A 19,436-nucleotide genomic window follows, 5' to 3' on the forward strand; every position below is an offset into this window, starting at 1 on the left:
AACATAGCACTTTTTCCCTCTACTGGATGTAAACAAATACAATTTTTTTCAACAACATTAAAAAAATTTAAGAAAATATGTTCCCACTAAAAAAAATATAATTAGCATAACAGGTCATGGGATTTTGACCTTAAATCTCCCAGTAGGATCTAGGCCTCAAACTACATATCAGCTTCCTCAGTGGCATATGTATAGTCTTAAATATTCAGTCCCTAACTCGTATAGTCTGATTACGTATAGCCGAGTTAAAACATTGGAAAAATACACATTTAGTACCATTATAAGAACAGTGCATTTAAAATATGTAAGCAGCCAAAACTAGCAAATAGTGCCTGCTATAAGCAACACAAGGTAGCAGTTTTTATTTATTTTGTGTGTTTGTAATGGCTTTTTATTGGTAGTTAGAAGAAATAACATATTTAAATTCCACAATACCCTTCTATCATAATGTTAGGTTATGTACTAAGAGCTCTGTAATTCTGTGCAGGGACTCAACTGAGGAGGAGGAGCTGATTTTAAGCTAAATAGCAGTCTGCATGTGAATATCTGAAAAAGAAAAAAACAGGTCTTGACAGAGGAAAAGCCTATTTTTAGTAAAACTGTTTCAGCATGGAGGTAACCTAACCACATTTTCTATATGGACTGGTATGTCGGATTGGTGAAGTCCGTAGTTTTTGCAATAAGTACATAGCAATGTTAGGTAAATAACCCAACCTTTTGATGTACGACACTGTGGTCATATTGTCTAAGACCAAAAAAATGTGGTCCCTTTTGGAGACTTCAATTTTCTGAGACGGAAAGGCAGCCAACAGCTCCCGGAATATGGTATGACACTCTAGAATTCCCCTAATTTAAGATTCACGGGTCGCAAACAAAATTTTTTAAATGTCTTATGTTTAGGAAAGAAAGAAGTTATGAATCTGAGTTATCATTTCAACTATTTGTTCTTGGTAACTGTTCCCAATTGCAATGGTAAGCTTTGTGTGTAATAATTAACTTAAACACCTCAGGGTGAGTCTGAAACCTTGATTTTGAAGCCTCTACATCTGTGATGTCATGGGCAATTTTCTAAGGTTTTCTATCCTGCCCTAGCATGGCTTTGCTAAGAGTAACAAAGATCCTCCAGTATAGCAAATACTTGAACACTGATGATACCTTGCATCCAACAATAATTCTGTAACATAACTGCACTTTTAACATTCATTCAAAAGAATTATCTGTAAAACGCTTAACTTTTTTAAAAGAATCTCAACAAATTCTTCACAATAATTCATCTGACAAGTCAAGAATTTTATGAAGTTTAGGGATTAATGTATTATCAATATGTATATAATACATCACACAGAATAAAAAAAATGATTGCTATACTGTCAAATTGCTGTAAGACAATATCAGACAAATCTTGCAAATTTTTCCCAACACCTTCAATGTCTGATGAACTAATCAAGCTTAGTTGGAATCAAAACATTTTTACCTAGGAGCAACTGAAACCAATCATCTTCCCCATAAGAGGTCTACAGCGATATCTACTTAAAAATTCATCTTTGGAGGATGAATAGAATTACAAAATTGAGCTCAAGCAACCAAAACTTCTTTTATTATCGAAACGTAAACCATTATCACCACAACACAGTCATGGTAGCTGGTAATTTCTCAATGACTGGAGCCCCTTATCAGTGATACTGTATCTTATCAGTAAATCCAACCATCCGGTCTCCTACGACATACTTGAATGACAATAAGACTTGCAAAGTGTGGTAAAACAACAAGACAATGTGTATTGTGGTTTAAAGTTGTTCTAAACTTAACACATTTGAAAAATCTGCTTCTCTGAAAACTGCTAGAAAAACAACTGGACATACAAGGTTTCTGTTACAACACAATCTATAACTGAGTTTACTGATAACCAGCAATGTTTTTTATGCGGATAATTCTATATATGGTTATTCCCGTTTCTTGCTACAGCGAACGTGTTTTTGTGGAGCTTGTTGATGGAAGAGCAAGTCGACCATTAAGAATTATGCCTTTAGGACACAACCATAGTGAAAATAAAAAAGATGAAGGTGCTGAAACCAAACTACCACATGCAGATGCTTTGTCTGCAGGCCACCCACAGGAAAATGTAAATAAAAGTGACCCACAGGATTATGCCATTGTACCCCAGTCTGATAAGAGTGAAAATGGACTACGCAGTTCTCATAACGATGGTCAAACACCTCATACAGAATTGATTCTGACCGAGACATACACAAAATTAACTGGCATAACAAAATCATTAACATCATCACTACCTACAACGTTATCTACAGAATCACCATTATCCTCAGAAACTGAAATGACTACTACTCACAAATCCAAGCCAACACTGCCATGCCATACAGACTGCTTGGAAGCACTTGGAGCTATGAGATTATATGCAAAATCAAAAGACTACCTTAGCCAGGGATCTAATCTAACTCTTACATGTGAGCTGCCACTGAATTCGTCATTCATTCTTGAGGACCTTTATTGGCTTTACCACCCAGAAAACAGCCCTGCTCATCAATGTTCTTTGACAAAATCAGAATTTTTGCCCTCATGTCAAGGATTTCACACAATCTTTGACACAGATGACAGGAACGATACATTCATACAGGACTCTATAACAATAACTAATGTACTTGTCAACCACTCAGGCCAGTACATGTGTCAGGTAAGTTCTGTTTGATATTCAGGTCAGAAAAATATTGTGCTCATTCAAATTACAAAACTTATTTTTCTGGAGACTTAATCCTAGTTTAAAGGAAAAAATCAAGTACTGCATAAATAAGGGTATACTAGACAAAAGGTAAGTTAAGAAGGTGAAACTTCCCTGTCTCACAGTGTATCCAATTTCTTCAACATAAATTTTATTTTTTCATATGTGTTGTCCATAATTCCATCTATCTACAACAGATACATTTTTCATATACAAGAATATACCGACTTTATTATTTACCTTTTTTCCAAAAAAACAGCAAAGGTGCTGCATCCATCAAAAGAACAAGAATTTCAGTTTCAAAGGAACAAACAAATGTGAAACAGCCACTGGTTTTTAACTCACTCTTACTGTTGACTCTTAACACTGGGTACGAACACTCAACCTTTTCTCATATGATACCTTTGACATGTATCAATTAGATTTACCTTTCAAAAAGCAATAAAAATCACAGTGCATTAAAAAAATAAATGGGGATATGGCGAGAGCCAAACAGTTGGAGTTTGTTTTCAAGGATTATTTAAGAAATGGATGTTGGGAGTATGCCGAATAGCATTCATTCCAACTCACCTCCACATGAAATTTGTCAGTGCTACGATTACTTACAAGCTGGGGCAACAAATGCTGGCACTTTAAGACTACCTTCTTTCTTGATAATGATGATGTTGTAGCTTTGCAATGTATTGTCGTGACTAAACACATTTTTTATAAAAAAATAATTTACTAATTTTCAAATATTAATATTCAAGTAAACAATGCAAAATATCAATAAAAATTTTTTTTTTAATGTTCGTCCCAAATCCACCCCCAGAAATTCCAAATGCAAAGCTCATGAAAGGAAAAGGCATACAGCTGCGCAATTTCACAGACACACAAACTTTTCATTGGGACCTAACTAGTTGTTATACAGGCGCTTTTCACAAACACACAACCATTTGCAAATCCCGAGAAATCCTGCAAAAGTGTTACATTTAAATATTTGTGTAATTTATAAGTTTTCCAGCTTTTATTTATAAATTACATAGCATTAAATAATAAAAATAAACATTCTCTCTCTCTCTCTCTCTGAATGAGATGAGAGAATTTTTATGGTACATGTATCCATAAGTTTATTAGTTTTGTATGATAAATTAATTATTTATCTAATAATAAGTACTAATTTTCAAATACTAATAAGATTAAATAATAATAATAATAATAATAATATAATAATAATAATAATAATAATAATAATAATAATAATAATAATAATAATAATAATAATAATAACTGTAATTACAAAATTTATACTGTGTGTGTGTGTGTGTGATACGTATTTTAAACAAACAAATATCATTCCCGTATCTTTTGTGAACTCCGTCATCGGCAAGGCTGTCAAATATGTCTGATTTATGTGACAGGATGGGGGAGTGTTGCCGATAGCGAGCCAAAGGATTCCTAAGTAATCTCTCTCTCTACGTAATAATTCACAAATAATTTAACTCCCTTAATGTATGGACACAACAATTCTCTCTCTCTCCCTCTGTAATAATTCATAAATAATCACTCTCTCGACGTAAGGACAACAATTTTCACTATCTCTCTCTCGTAATAATTCATAAATAATTTCACCCTCTTAACGTAAGGACAACAATTATCTCTCTTTCTCTCTCTCATTCGTAGTTGGCACTCTCACACATTTTACAACTTATTACTATTTCTCTGTACATCTTTACTTGTACAACAGAAAATGTTAAATTGAGCTAATTTTACCTATGCTGTCTACAACCTGTAAATGCGCTAGTGGGGCAAATGTTACATTCTAAAACATAGAGACAACTAAGGGTTGCATTAGTCCAAATAAAAAATACTTTGTTCAAGAAAAATCCTTTCAGAACAAAGAGAAAGACACGTACTAGAATAAAGTAGTTCTCAAAAAGGAGGTTGAGAAGACTTTTAAAAACAGACTGGTCGGAAGGGGGAGAAAAAGAGAAATAGTATAGTATAGTTGTGGTATGCATCCCCCGCAAATACAGGGGAGGTTATTCCCCCGCAAATACGGGGGGGATTTACTATATATATATATATATATATATATACTGACATAATGTACATGCTTTTCATTACCCTGTGGATGACACGAGAACACCCAGGTGTCAGGTATGGCCACCCTCTTAAAATATGTGACTCTGAGAAACCCAAAATTTCCATGTAGATTATGGTAAGTGTCAAGTCTGGTTGAACTAAAATACAATGCAATAACAACTGACAAATTACTTTTCTCTTCTTTTCAGGTGAAGCTCACATGCTGTCACGAGTCTCAAGAGCATGTTATGAACAAGGAGAAAATGCTTCCCATCACAGTTCAAATATGGCTGATGGATTACACCACTGACCTCGTAATTGCTGGGTCTATTACAGCCACTTTGGCAATTGTTGTAATTGTTGGAAGCTATTACATATCTCGTAGACAAAGGGCTCAATATATTTTCATAACAAACGAAGTCCATGAAATCAAGGCAAGTGCAGTTCTCCACATACCACTGGTTGATGATGACAATGACAGTTTTGACAGTAACTTTGATACTCACGAGTAGAAATGTTTACAAATTTCTCATGCATATTGCACAAATATAAATTTATCTCGTAACAACATCATGCAGTACAGCATAGCTAACTCCTCCAGTTTAAAAAAAACTCATTCTAAATACTGATATGATTACTTATTGTAACTTCTCCCAATCTTGAAAGAGGAAAAATCTTTGTTAGCATACTTTTTAGCTAAAACCTCAAGCTAATTTATCCCCTCGATTCATAATTATCACTATTAACACCATAAATTTTTTCTGACTTTCAACATGCTTCCAAGGCTTTACAGAAACTAGACCAATAAAATTGAATTTTACATTAATAACGTCATAATGCCAACACATAATACCAAGAGTTTAAAATTCTGCTACTGTAAACATGAGGCTAAGTAGCACATTTTTGGATAAAGGTACTTTTCTGCTATACAGTACTGTAATAGCAATAATTCATATGCAGAAAATGCTGAACAGCCTAGAACATTGGCTACTTCATTTTATTAAACTAACTATTTATTGTTATGAGGGAATTATTTTTCAATACCTTGCACTTAAGGTTAGTAATGTGCAGTGCACTGTTGAAAATCCTTGAAAATTTTTATTTAAGCTATATTAAAAACCGTATCATCAGTAATGTTTTCTCTATAGGAATTTTATACCATTTTTATATTTATTGCTCTTTTAACTATCAACTATAAATAAATTATAAAAAATGAAGAATATGAATTTTACCAAACCTTCACCACAATTTTCAAAGTTTTGACTGTTCTTGCAAATGCCTAGCTACCTTAAACCAGATATACTTCTAAGCTTTGAGAAAAAGTAGAATACAGTAATCCCTGACGAATCTGCAATAATACGGAGCCAAGGGTCTGCACGACTGGGTCAAAATCTGGATAAGGGAAAAAAAAAAAAAAAAACACTCATGGATGTAAAACAGGAACTTCATACTTACTCCCCCTACTTTATGAAAACCGCATAACCGCATATGCCAAATATGCTTAATAAAAACCAAATTGTGCAGGATACTGTATACAAAATGTATAAAAAAAGTTTACATTGAAATTCTCTCTCTCTCTTTTTGCCTGTGATATGTCAACACTGCTTACATGAGCCATACTTGAATAATCTTTTTTTTTGTATAAAAAACCCAAGGAGAGAGAAAGAGAAATGCACAGCAACATGATACATAATCATACACAGACATATAAGTCCTCGCCTGGAAACCCCAGACTACCAGGTCTGTCGGCAGAGGCACCGAGGTGACAGGCAAGGCTGTGTCAACAGAGTGGCCACAAGAACGAAGAGACACTGTGCCTGCCATTGCACTACACACAGTCGATGCAAAAGACTCAAACTGTTAGACAAAATTCAAATCTAGATTTAACTGACTCAATATCTGATTGCATTAAATCTAACCTACTACCCTGAACTGACATTCTGGGTGTAGAAGGGTCTATATCCATTCATCTTTTTGACCAGGTGTTAATTCAGCAAATTAATATCTTCTCTATCTCTACCAAAGACCAATCCTTGCATCGATCACAACGGTTGTCCGAATCACAATTCATCCATCGATGATCAATGCATATTCTGTGCGTATTTAGACTTACAACCACTTACCTTACAAAATCTAACAGCTTTTGGTCAGGAAGATTGAGAAGATGAATTCATATTATCAAATACAAACCAAAATCCACATAATCCAATTCATTAACCAACAAAAACAAACCAAAAATTTCTGAGCACTTGTCTACACATCTGACCATTTTTATCGACAAGAGAAGAATAACCAAAACAGTCGCTGCCTTACCCCCAACCCTCTAAAGGGTGGGGGTAACTACTGGGAGCACTTACTAACGATTGTTTCAATTTTAACACTTGTCGAACCTGTGCCAAGTAATTCCAGATAAAGCAAGTAAAAGGGCAAGTTTCACCTCAAAAATTAAATATCGCATTACAGAATGCAACCCAGTCAAGTATTTATCATCAGCAATGAAGTAAAGTAATGTAGTACAACACACTCAAGCATTTTTCCAATAATTACACACCATTACCAGCAAAAATAAAATGCACAAAATCAACATTAAGTATAAACTTCTCAGCTCTTCAATCCACAGTGACATAGCCCTCTTTAAACCATCCTGTAAATCTATCATTCCAACCAAATTCTAAACTGCAATTATTGTGTAAACATGATGTTAATAGAGCATAAACATTCATTGTGTTTGTCAGTGCTTCTGTATCTGCTGCACAATACCCTTTAATAGTCAATGTGCAGTTCTTACAATTCCAAGTCATTTGCCCACCTAGCACCCAGAACTGAATGCCAAATAAAGAAACAAATGATCTCAACCACCACCACCACTGCATTTCCAACAAATAAGGCTAACAGCCCCTCTAAATTATCCAGGCTATGAATATATAGTATATTCCATCACTTTGCACTCCTGGAACTCCATCAGAATATATTTAAACACCAAGCCAACCACCATACTACTGCAAACAAGCTCACGACCCACAGAGAACATTAAATGTAGAGAGCGGTACTGTCACGGGTTTCCAGGATTATAGAACACCATTTACTACAAACAAGGCCAAGGGTGAAGCAGTTTCAAAACCAAAGTACAGTATTTGAACTCTGCAATTTCTCAGTTTCATAACATCAAAGCTAATGCCAACAGCAAGTAAAAGCATGCTTTACTTAAGAGTACGGTGGTCTTTTATACTTACATGTTTTGTTCTCTATGACCAGCTTTAGTCGTCGTATCTCTGTGCGGGCACTCTGAAGCTTTCGCTCTAGAGTTTCAGCTAGCCTGTAGTCTGCTTTTGCCTTTAGTTCTTTTAGCTGATGCTGAAGCTGTTCATGTGAAAACTGAAGACTATTTAACTGATGTTCAATTTTTTCTCGTTGTTCGCTGTGCTCTTTTGCGTCATGTTCTGCCTTTCTTAATTTTTCCCTAGAAAGTAAAGACACAAAATATACAGTACATATATAAATACTAAAAAATTCACTATATACAGTCCAATTAATCAAATGTTTACCCATCAAACCTTTAAATATATTTTGACAAACTGCATTGCATGCAACACGACTGCCTTATAGTAAATGGTTCCTTTTCACATACTCCTAGGGACCAACTACAAAGACTTACACCGTTGCTAAGTAACCAAATGGTTCTTAGCCACGTAAAATAAGTCTAATCCTTCGGGCCAGCAATAGGAGAGCTGTTAATCAGCTCAGTGGTCTGGTAAAACTAAGGTATACTTACTTTTACACCCCAATTTAACAATTGAATAACACCCAAACTTGACAATGATATGTGCACATGGACAAAAAAATGATTCCACTATTATCATTATGAAAATAATATTACTTTAATGATATTAAATCAGAACAGAATATTTTAAATTGGTAAAAATAAAGTACAGAAAGTCCTCTACGCAGAGTATATTTTACATTAATCACTCTTAGCTTGTTCTCTCACTTCACATGGCCTTACAATAATGGCCAATGCTATTACCTTTACACTGTATAAATAAAAAATGTACTAAAATGTAAATCTATTAAATTATCATATTTCCCAGCATCAAAGATGGAAATTTTTTTTCTGAAACCACAAATTTTTATCAATTTGTATTTTTCCTAACATACAAACCTGAGGCCTTTACATTGGGGAAATTCTCCTGTGCAGCTGGAATACTGGTTGCGAAAATATTCTGCGTAATAATATCAAGGTATGGAGGAGTAATACATAGCATCATCCAATGGGCCCAACGAGTGGGCGGAGTCTAATCTCGCTTGCCCCCAAGAATATCGTGACGCAGCCAGTGATCTTCTAGCACAGGGAAACTGAATGCGGGACAGCTGAAGTGGACCATTACTGTAAAAGCCTCAGGTTTGTATATTCGTAAAAATGCAAACTGATTAAGAATTTGTGATTTGTTCCCATACAAATACAAACCTTTGGCCTTTACACTGGGAGACTTACTTATTGGTGGGAGGAAAAGTAAGTAATGACAGATTGTAGGTCCGGCTCATCTGGGATCACTTTCTGACCATTGATGGAGTAGAGGAAGGAGTTGAAGGCCTCTGACTCAAGAGGAGAAAAAGTTTTACTAGTAGCCAGACATCCGGGCTTTTGCCATGAAGGGAATAAGGTTCCACAATGTGCCAAGAGGAATGGGAGGATTTGTATCCATTGTAAAACCCACAACAGGTTAACTACCTTGATCTATGAAGAGAATACTCTTTTTGAAGAGGGCAGAATGGCATTTCTATTTCTGAGATTAGCTCACTGTATGAAAAATAAAGAAAAAGAAAGATGTCCACCTCACCTACATCTAGAGAGATCCATGCTGAAGATTATTCTCTTTGCTGCTTGCCAAGAGCAGCGAAGGAAAAGGAGACAGGAATAAAATCATTCACCACAATCACCATTTCTTCCACACCAACATCCAGACTAGATACAATATGGCCACAAGGAGTACTGGTAAGTTAGACAACTTGTTGGACAGCCATAAAGGTGGTCTGATGATTCCACGTACCAGCCTTCAAATCTCTTTGAACCAACTGATTCTTCTTAGAAGCAAATGGAAGGGTCGAGACCCCCGACATCATGAGCCCTAGGTCTTAACGGGCTGTCAACTACATTAGAAGAAGAAGTATGTGCACTTCTGATAACCTCCTGTAGCCAGAAGATGGTATTCTTGGACACTCCTTTCTTGTTCCAGCCAGTACTAAAAAAAAAGCCTTCGACACCCAGGTCTGAGGTATTGAGTCCTTTTTAGATAGTAGCATAATGCCCAAACTGGACATAAGAGCAGTTCACTAGGATCATAACCAACAAATTCTGCAAGGGATGGAATCAAAAAGGACCGAATCTGTCATCAGGAACTGATGGATTCTGAGTCTTAACCACGAATTCTGGGACAAATTTGAGACACTAAAGTCCAGCCCCTTGAGTGTTTTACCTCAGAAGGGAGGCCATAAAGCTCCCCAATTCTCCTGGTGGATGCTAAGGCCAGTAAAAATACCTTCTTGAGGGTTAAAGCCCTATCTGAAGAACCCTATAAAGGCTCTTACGGGCCACGAGTAAGGCTGCTAAGAACTAGCCTCAAATCCCAGTTAGGAGGTTTGAGCTCCCTAGAGGGGCAAGATTGCTCAAAACTTCATAAGAGCATAGAGATCTCCCAAGAGGAAGAAAGATTCACTCCTTTTAGATGAAGAACCTGCCCCAAAGCAGCCCTATACCCCTTAAAGGTGGACACAGAAAGGAACTTTTCCCTCAGTAGGAAAATAAGAAAGTCAGCTACTTGCTGAATAGAAGTTCTGACTGGAGAGAACACCGCTGATGACACCAATCACAGCAGACTGCCCACTTCCCCTGGTACACAGCTGTTGACGATTTCCTAAGCCATCCAAACATCTGACGCTACTCTGGGGGAAAAGCCTCTCGCTCGCAGGAGATACTGGACAGTCTCCAACCGTGAAGAGATAGGGACTTGATAGACTGACAATATCTTTCGATGTGAGGCTGGCAAAGTAGATTGTGCCAAGGGGGAATCTCTCCTGGAGCTTCTGTCAGCAGCGATAGAAGGTTGGGGTACCACTCGGCTTCTGGCGACAAGGGAGCTACCAAAGCCATCCTGAAGTTCTGAGAAGACATTACCCTGTTGATTACCTGCCAAACCAGGTAAAAGGGTGGAAAGGCATAAACGTCCAGGTTCTCACGGATGTTGACGGGCGTCTTCCGTCGCTGCCCATGGATCCAGAGCTACTGAGAAGAATTCTTCCAGTTTCCAGTTGAAACGGGTAGCGAACAGATCCGCCACCAGTGTCCCCCAAGGGAGAAACAGCCTTTCCGCCACTTCCTGGTGCAATGAACACTCTGTTCCCAAGACTTGACTTTGACGACTCAGAGGGGGTTTACTGTACACATCACTACCACAGAGAGAGTTACAATTTATAGTGAACATTGCATAACATACTGAAGGTGGCAAAAACGGGTTTTATAACAGTCCTTCCAACTCTAGCTGCACTACAGTCTTTTACTTTTAGTCTGATTTGTCTCTTTTCATATACTGCTCAATTAGGAACTAGTCTTTTGGGCAAGCCTTAAAAAATTCCAGAAGCCCAGAAGTATCACTCAAGAATCTGGTAAACTACTTTACAATACTAAAGCAAGAGTAATAACGTTCACATCAAAAACAATACTACTCATTTTTCCACAATAATATAACAGATAACACACTTACTTTAAAGGTTCAAAGTCTAGTAGCAGTGATGTCATCTGTTCACGAACATAAGTTGAATCACGTGTCCGCTGATCATATGCCAACTGGAGTTCAACATTACGCTGCTTTTCTCTTTCATAGTCAACAGCTATGTGAAGAAATTTTCTGAAAAAGTAAAAACTGACATTCATACCACAAAAACGCTACATTTCCTACAGTTACATTAGACTCATTAAGAGAATGTGACTTTAGTCTTCCTCACTTCCTCACAATTTTTGAAACATGAATGTGATAAATTATTTTTGAGTAATTTACAGTCCATGACATCAGATAGATCAGGCTAATTAAGCAGTTCTATAAACCTAATGTATGACACCAAACTTTACTTTTCAAAAATCATATGAATTTCACCTTGTGTTTTTAGTTATAATCTTAAGTAAAGAAAAATTATTCTTAAAATTTTAAGCATATAAGACTAGTCTACAATGTTATTAAAAGGTCTAGGCTAGATAAAAAAAATTAAGTTATTAAAAGCTAAAAATAGCCTGGTCCAACTGATTACTAACACAATATCTAAATAAAACTATAGCAAAGAAAAAGTTGGCTAAATAGCTGACAGTATGAATTACGAAAATGTGGAGAATGGGAAGCACAATCATTGGAAACTTACTTTTTCAATCTCTTTTCATATTTCTCGTAAAATAACATTTTTATTGCTTTACATAGAAATTATTATGACTATAATTTTATTCAGTTCACATGATCAAATGGAAACTGGAATATAAAGTTTAGGCGATAGGCCAAGCGCTGGGACCTACGAGGCCATTCAGTGCTGAAAGGGAAACTGAGCCTAAAGAGGTTTTAAAGGTGAATCAATTGTTAGGAGGGTGGAGATTAACATGGAAGAAAGAGAATATGAATGGAGGTACAGTAAAATGAATGAAAGGGGGTGCAGCTAGGGGCCGAAAGAACGTTGCAAACAACCTTATATAATGCCTACAGTGCACTGTGTGATGTGCACTAAGGGTACTACCCCCCCCTATGGAGTTCACACGATCAAAATCTACAGTACTGGCAGAAAGTCAATATGTTATCAGCACCGTAACTCGATGTGTGGTGCCGCAGCACCGCAAGCGGCATTAACTTGATGCCTATTCTTGCCGTTAGCACCGTCAACGGCGCTTACGGCACCGTACCTTGATGCATCAAGTTACGGCACTGTAAAATGCTGTTAAAAGTGCTGAGAAAGTGCCATGAGATTGAATCCACCTTAAATTGGTGTTGCACTTTCTTGTATTTCGCCTTATGACTGTCAAAATGGGATATTGTACTGTGTCTTAACATTAACTTAAAGATTACTGGATCATATATCTTGGGTTAATAGGCCACAGGCTATCTTATAACAAAAAGTTCTAGTGATTCTTTAAATGAAATTGTAATGTACCAAATGCAGAATATTTTATTATCATTACTAACAGAGTACCTTCGTTGATCATTATTAAAACTTTATTGTGATATCCCAAAAGCACTCTCATATGTTCTTTAGGGTAGATTACAAGATACAAGTAGGATCAGCCGCCAAATTGGCGTGGATCTTTAAAGATATAACATCTGAAAAGGCCTGGAGCAAATAAAATTTATGATAAAAATTAGCTAATGACTATGACTTAACCCAATACGTGTAACACATCAGAATGTATAACTGGTACATATGAATGCAGAAGCTCAACTTGGAACTTGGGTAAATTTCAATGAACCCAACACAGGTTAGAAATATTGTAAGCTGAATAACCTAGCGTACAAATCAACTTGAAAAATTTCTGGGTGCTATTTAGGTTTACGCCTATGTTTAACAGATCTGACATCCAAAACAAAGAAGCACCACATCAATCAGACTACTGCTCAAGTTTTATTTGTCATCCCTCATACAGAAATTTTATGTTTGTTGGAATCGCTAATAGGCAACAGAGATAAAGTACATACAGTATATTGAAGTAGTGCATTATATTACAATTTATTACCGTACACAGTACGAGTATTATGCAGTTATGGGTATGTAAAAGTACTAATAGTCTGTGGTGCTATGGGTAAAGATGGCCTACCACATACTTCACACCCCGGTGTACATTTGAGCCATTTTAGGGGGGAAAAAAGGGGGATTACATGCCATCATATACAATGATGAAGATTGTTCTTTTGGCTTGAACAAAATTATATACATACAGTCATGGTTTACTTACTCTTTATTTTGAAGTTTCTGATGGTAAAACTTGTTCCATTCTCGAGCAGATTTCAGTTTCTGAAACAGTAACAAATTACATCAATGATTATCAGTACAGTTAACAATTTTCATTACCTAATGTGCAAAAATAATCTTCTATATATCTGTACCACAAATACTTTACAATGTAATAAATTTCCAAACATAACAGACCTACACTGTTACACTACCATTTTACAACATCACAAATTTTTAATCAGTTTGTATTTTTCCTAACATACAAACCTGGTTATGAAAAAATTTGACGTAATGCGATCAAGGTATGGCGGAATAATACATCGCGTCACCCAAAGGGACCAGTGAGTGAGAGGCGTCTCCTCTCGCTTGGCCCCAAAAGAATCTCGTGCCATATCAGTGATCTTCCAGCCCAGGAAAACTGAATGAGGGGTGGCTGAGGTGGGTCATTAATGTAAAGGCCTCAGATTTGTGTTAGGAAAAATACAAGTTGATTAAAAATTTGTGATTTGTTCCCATATGAATACAAACCTTCAGCCTTTACATTTATTCCAACCCATTCAGAATAAGTAGAGCATTTCAAACATAAGTGTTATTGGGCACGAGTTATACTGCTAAGAACCAGCGTCAAGTCCCTGTTAGGAGGCTTGAGTTCTCTAGGCAGACAGGATTGCTAAAAACTTTGTAAGAGCATAGAGATCTCCCATGAGGAAGAAAAATCCACTCCTTTCAGACGAAGAACTAGTCCAAAAGCAGCCCTATAGCCCTTAGTGGCTGACACAGAAAGGAGCTTTTCCCTACATAGGAAAATGAGGAAGTCACCTACTTGCTGAATAGAAGTTTGAATAGAAGTTCCGACCGAAGAGAAACCCCATTGAGGACGCCAATCACAGTAGACTGCCCACTTCCCCTGGTACATGGCTGTTGATGATTTCCTGAGATATCCAGACATCTCTGAGGCTGTCCGGCAAGAAAAGCCTCTCACTTGCAGGAGATACTGGATAGTCTCCGACCGTGAAGAGATAGGGACTTGACTGACTGATGATATCTTTCCCCAAAGGAGAAACAGCCTTTCCGCCACTTCTTGGTACAATGGCCATTCTTTTCCCAAGAGTTGACTCTGATGACTCAATTTGTCTGCCACTACATTCCTTCTTCCTACAATGTACCTGGCTGACAGAACCACCGAGAAGTTTATTGCCCACTGATGTAACTGGACTGTCAAATCATGAAGATAGTGAGAGTCTAGCCCACGCCATGCTTGTTTATGTAAGCCACCACCGTGGTGTCGTCAGACATCACAACCACAGAATGACCTGCTACCTGATCTTGAAACTCCTGAGAAGTTAAAAAGGCTGCTTTCAGTTCCAGGACATTGATCTAAAGATGTAGAATTTTGTGGCACAGAGACCTAGAGGGGAGTGCCCTCAACTCCCATTGACCTGCAGATTTGTGAATGCAGAGTCCATAACTTGATCCTCCCTGCTTAGTTGATCAACCACAATGTTCATTTCCTGGCACAACTGAGGAAAAGAGACATTCATTCCTTCCTTCCACCCAAGTGGAAATGTGACTTGACCAGGCACAAGGCTCTGAGTTTGTGCCTCCTGACTGCTTAGGTAAGCCAGTTCCTTCCCTGTACTATATCTTCTAAAGCTTAAAGGATTTCTACACTGTAAGCATCTCCCGTTGCTTTATATGTAGCTACTATTTCTCTGCAGCCCACATCCCTGACTTGTGTCTACCAGCTGCAACCGTATCCCAACCTTTGGTCAGCACGTCCGAATACCATGTGAGGTCTGAGACCTTCAACTGGAGGGAGGCACCTTATAAATAACAAGGTCAGTGACCCCACCACCTCAAGGGCAACTGAGCACCAACTGTATGTGACACATGCCAGGTTGGCCAGAGAAAGATGACAACACGCACAAACCGCTTCCACTCCTGGACATACTGTACCTCCAACGGTGGAAGGAGCGTCAGAGGGCATGGCTATAGCTTACAGGGAGGGAGGGCACTGGCACTTCCTCTGCCGCAAAGAGAACCTGAAAAAGAATGATTACACTGGGCTAATAAGCAGCAAGTGTTGAGGAGGTTACCTTCGTAAACTTTTCAAATGTAGTCCTAAGTCTAGCAACATCGGCTCCTAATTTGCCAAACTTCAAATGGTGGAAAATACGGGGAGCTCTGAGAAGAGACGAAATAATTTGAAGAAGCATTACCAGCAAAACAGAAAGAGCGGTTATCTGACAGGTCCTTAAAAGATGAAAAAATCTTACTCCTAATACACCCTCTTACTTGACAGAATCGGAACCATCTGTCTTTATCCTCTTTGAATGACATCTTAAACAATGACAAAAATCAAGACAATCCAAAGACCAAAATCCAGAATACGATGTAATTGTAAACGATCCTCACTGGCTGACAACAGAGGAAAAAACTGAATGGGAAACAATAGAAGCCTGAATTACCTGAAAGGGATGGGTCAATTGACAGTTAAACTAAACTATCCTTTTAATTTTTGTTTTCACACACTATCGTCCTCCCGCCTGATGCAGGACTTACAGCTATAATAATAATAGCGAGGTATGATTCACTTCAAAAATTACCATCCTCAAGATGGATAAGAGAAAGGTATTAAATTTGCTTGGACCTGAATCACAGACCATGGCCAAGGCTAACAGATCCAACCATAGGCACTTATAACTCCAATGAAAAGAATAACACTGCCCAAGACTATAACTCTAATTAATGGGGCAAATAACCCTTTCTTCTTACAATAATTCATCTGTAGTCATTTATCACTGGCTATACAGTATAAGGAGATTAAGCATCATGCACAACAAGAAGGTTTTATATTTGTGTAAGGATACAGTCTACAAAAGCCATGATATAAACTTCCTATTGTCAAACAAGGTACAGTTCAGCACCTACATACTGTATTCATGATAACACTTAATACTCACTTTCTGCAATGATTCACAGGCAGAGCACATTAACCCCAATCCTTCCATGATGAATCCTCTGTCTGAGATGGCACCAGGCTGTAAAAAAATGTTGATACTCTATAAATATCAAATTTCTGTCGATTCTATAGCCAGCCAGCCGGAGAGAGAGAGAGAGAGAGAGAGAGAGAGAGAGAGAGAGAGAGAGAGAGAGAGAGAGAGAGAGAGAGAGAGAGAGAGAGAGAGAGAGAGTCACCTATTCGCAGATTTCTCTATGGAACATATATACACATTATTCGCTGAAAATTCGCCCATTCACGGTATTTTTCACTGAAACATATTCACTAATTACTGTACTTTCACCTCATTTTCATGACTAATTGCACTTTTGGTGATAAAACTATTAAAATACTCGGGTAGTGTTCGAGTTATGATAATTTGCCTTATAATTCAATTTTGCAATGTGGTAAGCAATTAACACCGATACGACAATATTTATAAAAATACAGTATTTTTAAATTTCGCATGGGCGCAGGCAGCAGCGTACAATCAGGAAGCGAGAGAGACCAAATTATAATAGACTAAATTCTTTTCCTCCATCTCTTTATCCCATCTTCTAGTTAAAAAAATAAAAGAGAATGATAAAAGTATTGTTAGTAACATTATACTCTTGCGTAAATGCGTACAGCCACAAACAACTGAACAAGAAACTGTTGTTTTGCTTATCACTGAATCGGATAACAGCCGTTTTGCCTGTATTTCAACCATCATACGGTAATACACAATTACCGTAGTTATACAGTAAATCCTCCATATTCACGTTCTCACAATTCGCGGACTCACGTATTTGCGGATTTCTGTGGAACGTATCTATCCTTTATTTGCCGAAAATTTGCCCATTCGTGGTATTTTTCACTGAGAAATATTCACTAATTACTGTATTTTCATATCATTTCCAAGACTAAATGCACTTTTTGGGATAAAACTATTAAAATACTCAGGTATGAGCATTTTTAGACGGTTTTTCTTGTGTTTAAACTATCAAAATAGGTGGTTCTAAGTGTTTTCAGAGGGGTTTTAAGTATTCGTGGATTTTAGCTATTTGCGGGGGGGTGCATTACGCATCCCCCGCGAATACGGGGGGGGTTTACTGTAGTATAAATGAAGTTAAGTAGAATAAGACTGATATATTTTTACATTATGCCCTTATTCGGTGTGGATAAAAGATTGGCAAGGAAATATACTGCTAAATTCAAGCTGCAAGTTGTAGCTGAAGTTGAGAAAACAATGCTCAAGCTGCTAATGACTATAAATTATCGTGCATCGGCAACATGGATGAAACTCGACAGAAACTAAAATTGGAAAGTATTTTAATCAAAACTACTGTGGATGGACGAACACATTACTGCTATTTTTACGCTGACAAATGATAAATACGTAAAACTCGTATTACGATGAAATCAATAAGTACAGTAAAAAACTGAGTGAGGCTGTTCGCACCGGAAACGAACATTAACCCTGGTTCGTTCCGGACCCGGCATTATAGCAGAGGTTACAACTATTTATGTATGAGGTAACTGTCCCCGTCAACGACTGGCGGGAATCAGGCCGTGCAACTAGCCTAGGCTAAAGTAAAGTTTTAACAAAACACACTAAATACGGTAAATACCATAAACATACGCAAAAGACATAAACATACACAAAAAGACATAAACATACACAAAAAGGCCGTGAATAATCCGACCAGCGACTGGCGGGCCTCAGGCCGCGGTAGTCTTCTGCAGTTACCCAAGGGCTGACCATAGGCTAATAATCTGACCTTGACCTTGGCTAGTAGGGGCTCCAGAGCCTTAAATAAGTAAAATAGGTTTATAAAGGATTATTCACTGGTCTCGCCGTAAGAATGCCATACTAACTAGGGCAAGGCAGAGCCTCCCTCGCCCCTAGCGAACTCACCTTCCGTAGGGGAGGCCCCTCAACGGCAGCGGCGATCCCTAAGCCCACAACTGCACCGCCGGACCGTTAAATTGGTGCATCGTGTAACGAATGGCTTATTTCATTAGTTTTCCGCGAATTCCTGCAAGTTAAATCACATTCACACACTCCATGCACGCAGGCGCATGCTGAAACCGCAATACGATTGTAGGGAAATGCGGAAACTCGGTGTGTTTACATCGCACGCAGAAGCCTCAGCCAATCAGAACAGAGTTCTCGAGCTATCGGCGTTCTCATTGGTCGTTGGCACCATCACCGCCACGTTCTGAAACGTTCTTCGTTGTGACCATTTTTATCCAAATATTCTACAATGGTATTGAATATGAGGAAAGCGATGTTAAATTAGGAACGAGTTCTTACGACATTGTCTACACGGGTGTTAATTTAAAGACCAGAAACCTGACTTCCTGACTTGGTTCGTTTCTGGCTCGTGACGGAAAACTTCACGAACACAGTTACGGGCAAACTACATTGTTCGTGTTAAGTGACGAGCTATTTGACTTGAACGTTTTACTATTTTTTCTTTTTCGTAATATTAATCATTTTTTTTAAAAATGACACTGACTTCCCTTATTATCTACTGTTACTCTCTTTTCCAAGTACTTTAATCATCTTTGGTTTTACATTCTTTAAGAACTCACTAAGCTGAGTATTTGTTTTCCTTGAACATTCCCCTTCTGCAATGCATGTCGAAAATAATTTTTTGAAAGTATACTCTTTAA

The 19,436-nt window shown here is 37.7% G+C and overlaps 2 protein-coding genes across 3 annotated transcripts in view; one reads left to right on the top strand and one right to left on the bottom strand.

Annotated features, from left to right (window-relative positions):
* LOC136848853 (repetitive organellar protein-like) overlaps positions 1-19,182 on the bottom strand; it is a 76,031-nt gene extending 56,849 nt beyond the window's left edge. For both annotated transcript variants that reach the window (XR_010856159.1, XM_067121666.1), the window contains exons 1-5: positions 18,676-19,182; positions 16,741-16,818; positions 13,779-13,837; positions 11,560-11,703; positions 8,035-8,261 (exon numbers count right to left, since the gene is read on the bottom strand). Coding sequence is in view for 1 of the 2 variants with exons in the window: in XM_067121666.1 (XP_066977767.1) it covers positions 8,035-8,261; positions 11,560-11,703; positions 13,779-13,837; positions 16,741-16,788 (478 nt within the window). In the remaining variant the exon portion in view is untranslated. The remainder of the gene's footprint in view (positions 1-8,034; positions 8,262-11,559; positions 11,704-13,778; positions 13,838-16,740; positions 16,819-18,675) is intronic.
* LOC136848856 (uncharacterized) lies at positions 1,715-6,021 on the top strand. The gene is made up of 2 exons (XM_067121676.1): positions 1,715-2,692; positions 5,011-6,021. The coding sequence occupies exons 1-2, from the start codon at positions 1,913-1,915 to the stop codon at positions 5,311-5,313; spliced, it is 1,083 nt and encodes a 360-aa protein (XP_066977777.1). The 5' UTR covers positions 1,715-1,912; the 3' UTR covers positions 5,314-6,021.
* Positions 19,183-19,436: the final 254 nt, after the last annotated feature.

This window comes from Macrobrachium rosenbergii, chromosome 19 (assembly GCF_040412425.1).
Source record: "Macrobrachium rosenbergii isolate ZJJX-2024 chromosome 19, ASM4041242v1, whole genome shotgun sequence".
In the NCBI taxonomy this organism is placed as follows: Eukaryota; Metazoa; Arthropoda; class Malacostraca; order Decapoda; family Palaemonidae; genus Macrobrachium; species Macrobrachium rosenbergii.

Bases quoted from the DNA above. Each gene is read 5' to 3' on its own strand.
- LOC136848856 (XM_067121676.1), top strand. From the start codon at position 1,913: ATGTTTTTTATGCGGATAATTCTATATATGGTTATTCCCGTTTCTTGC. The intron at 2,693-5,010 runs GTAAGTTCTGTT...TCTTCTTTTCAG, and splicing joins CAGGCCAGTACATGTGTCAG to GTGAAGCTCACATGCTGTCA.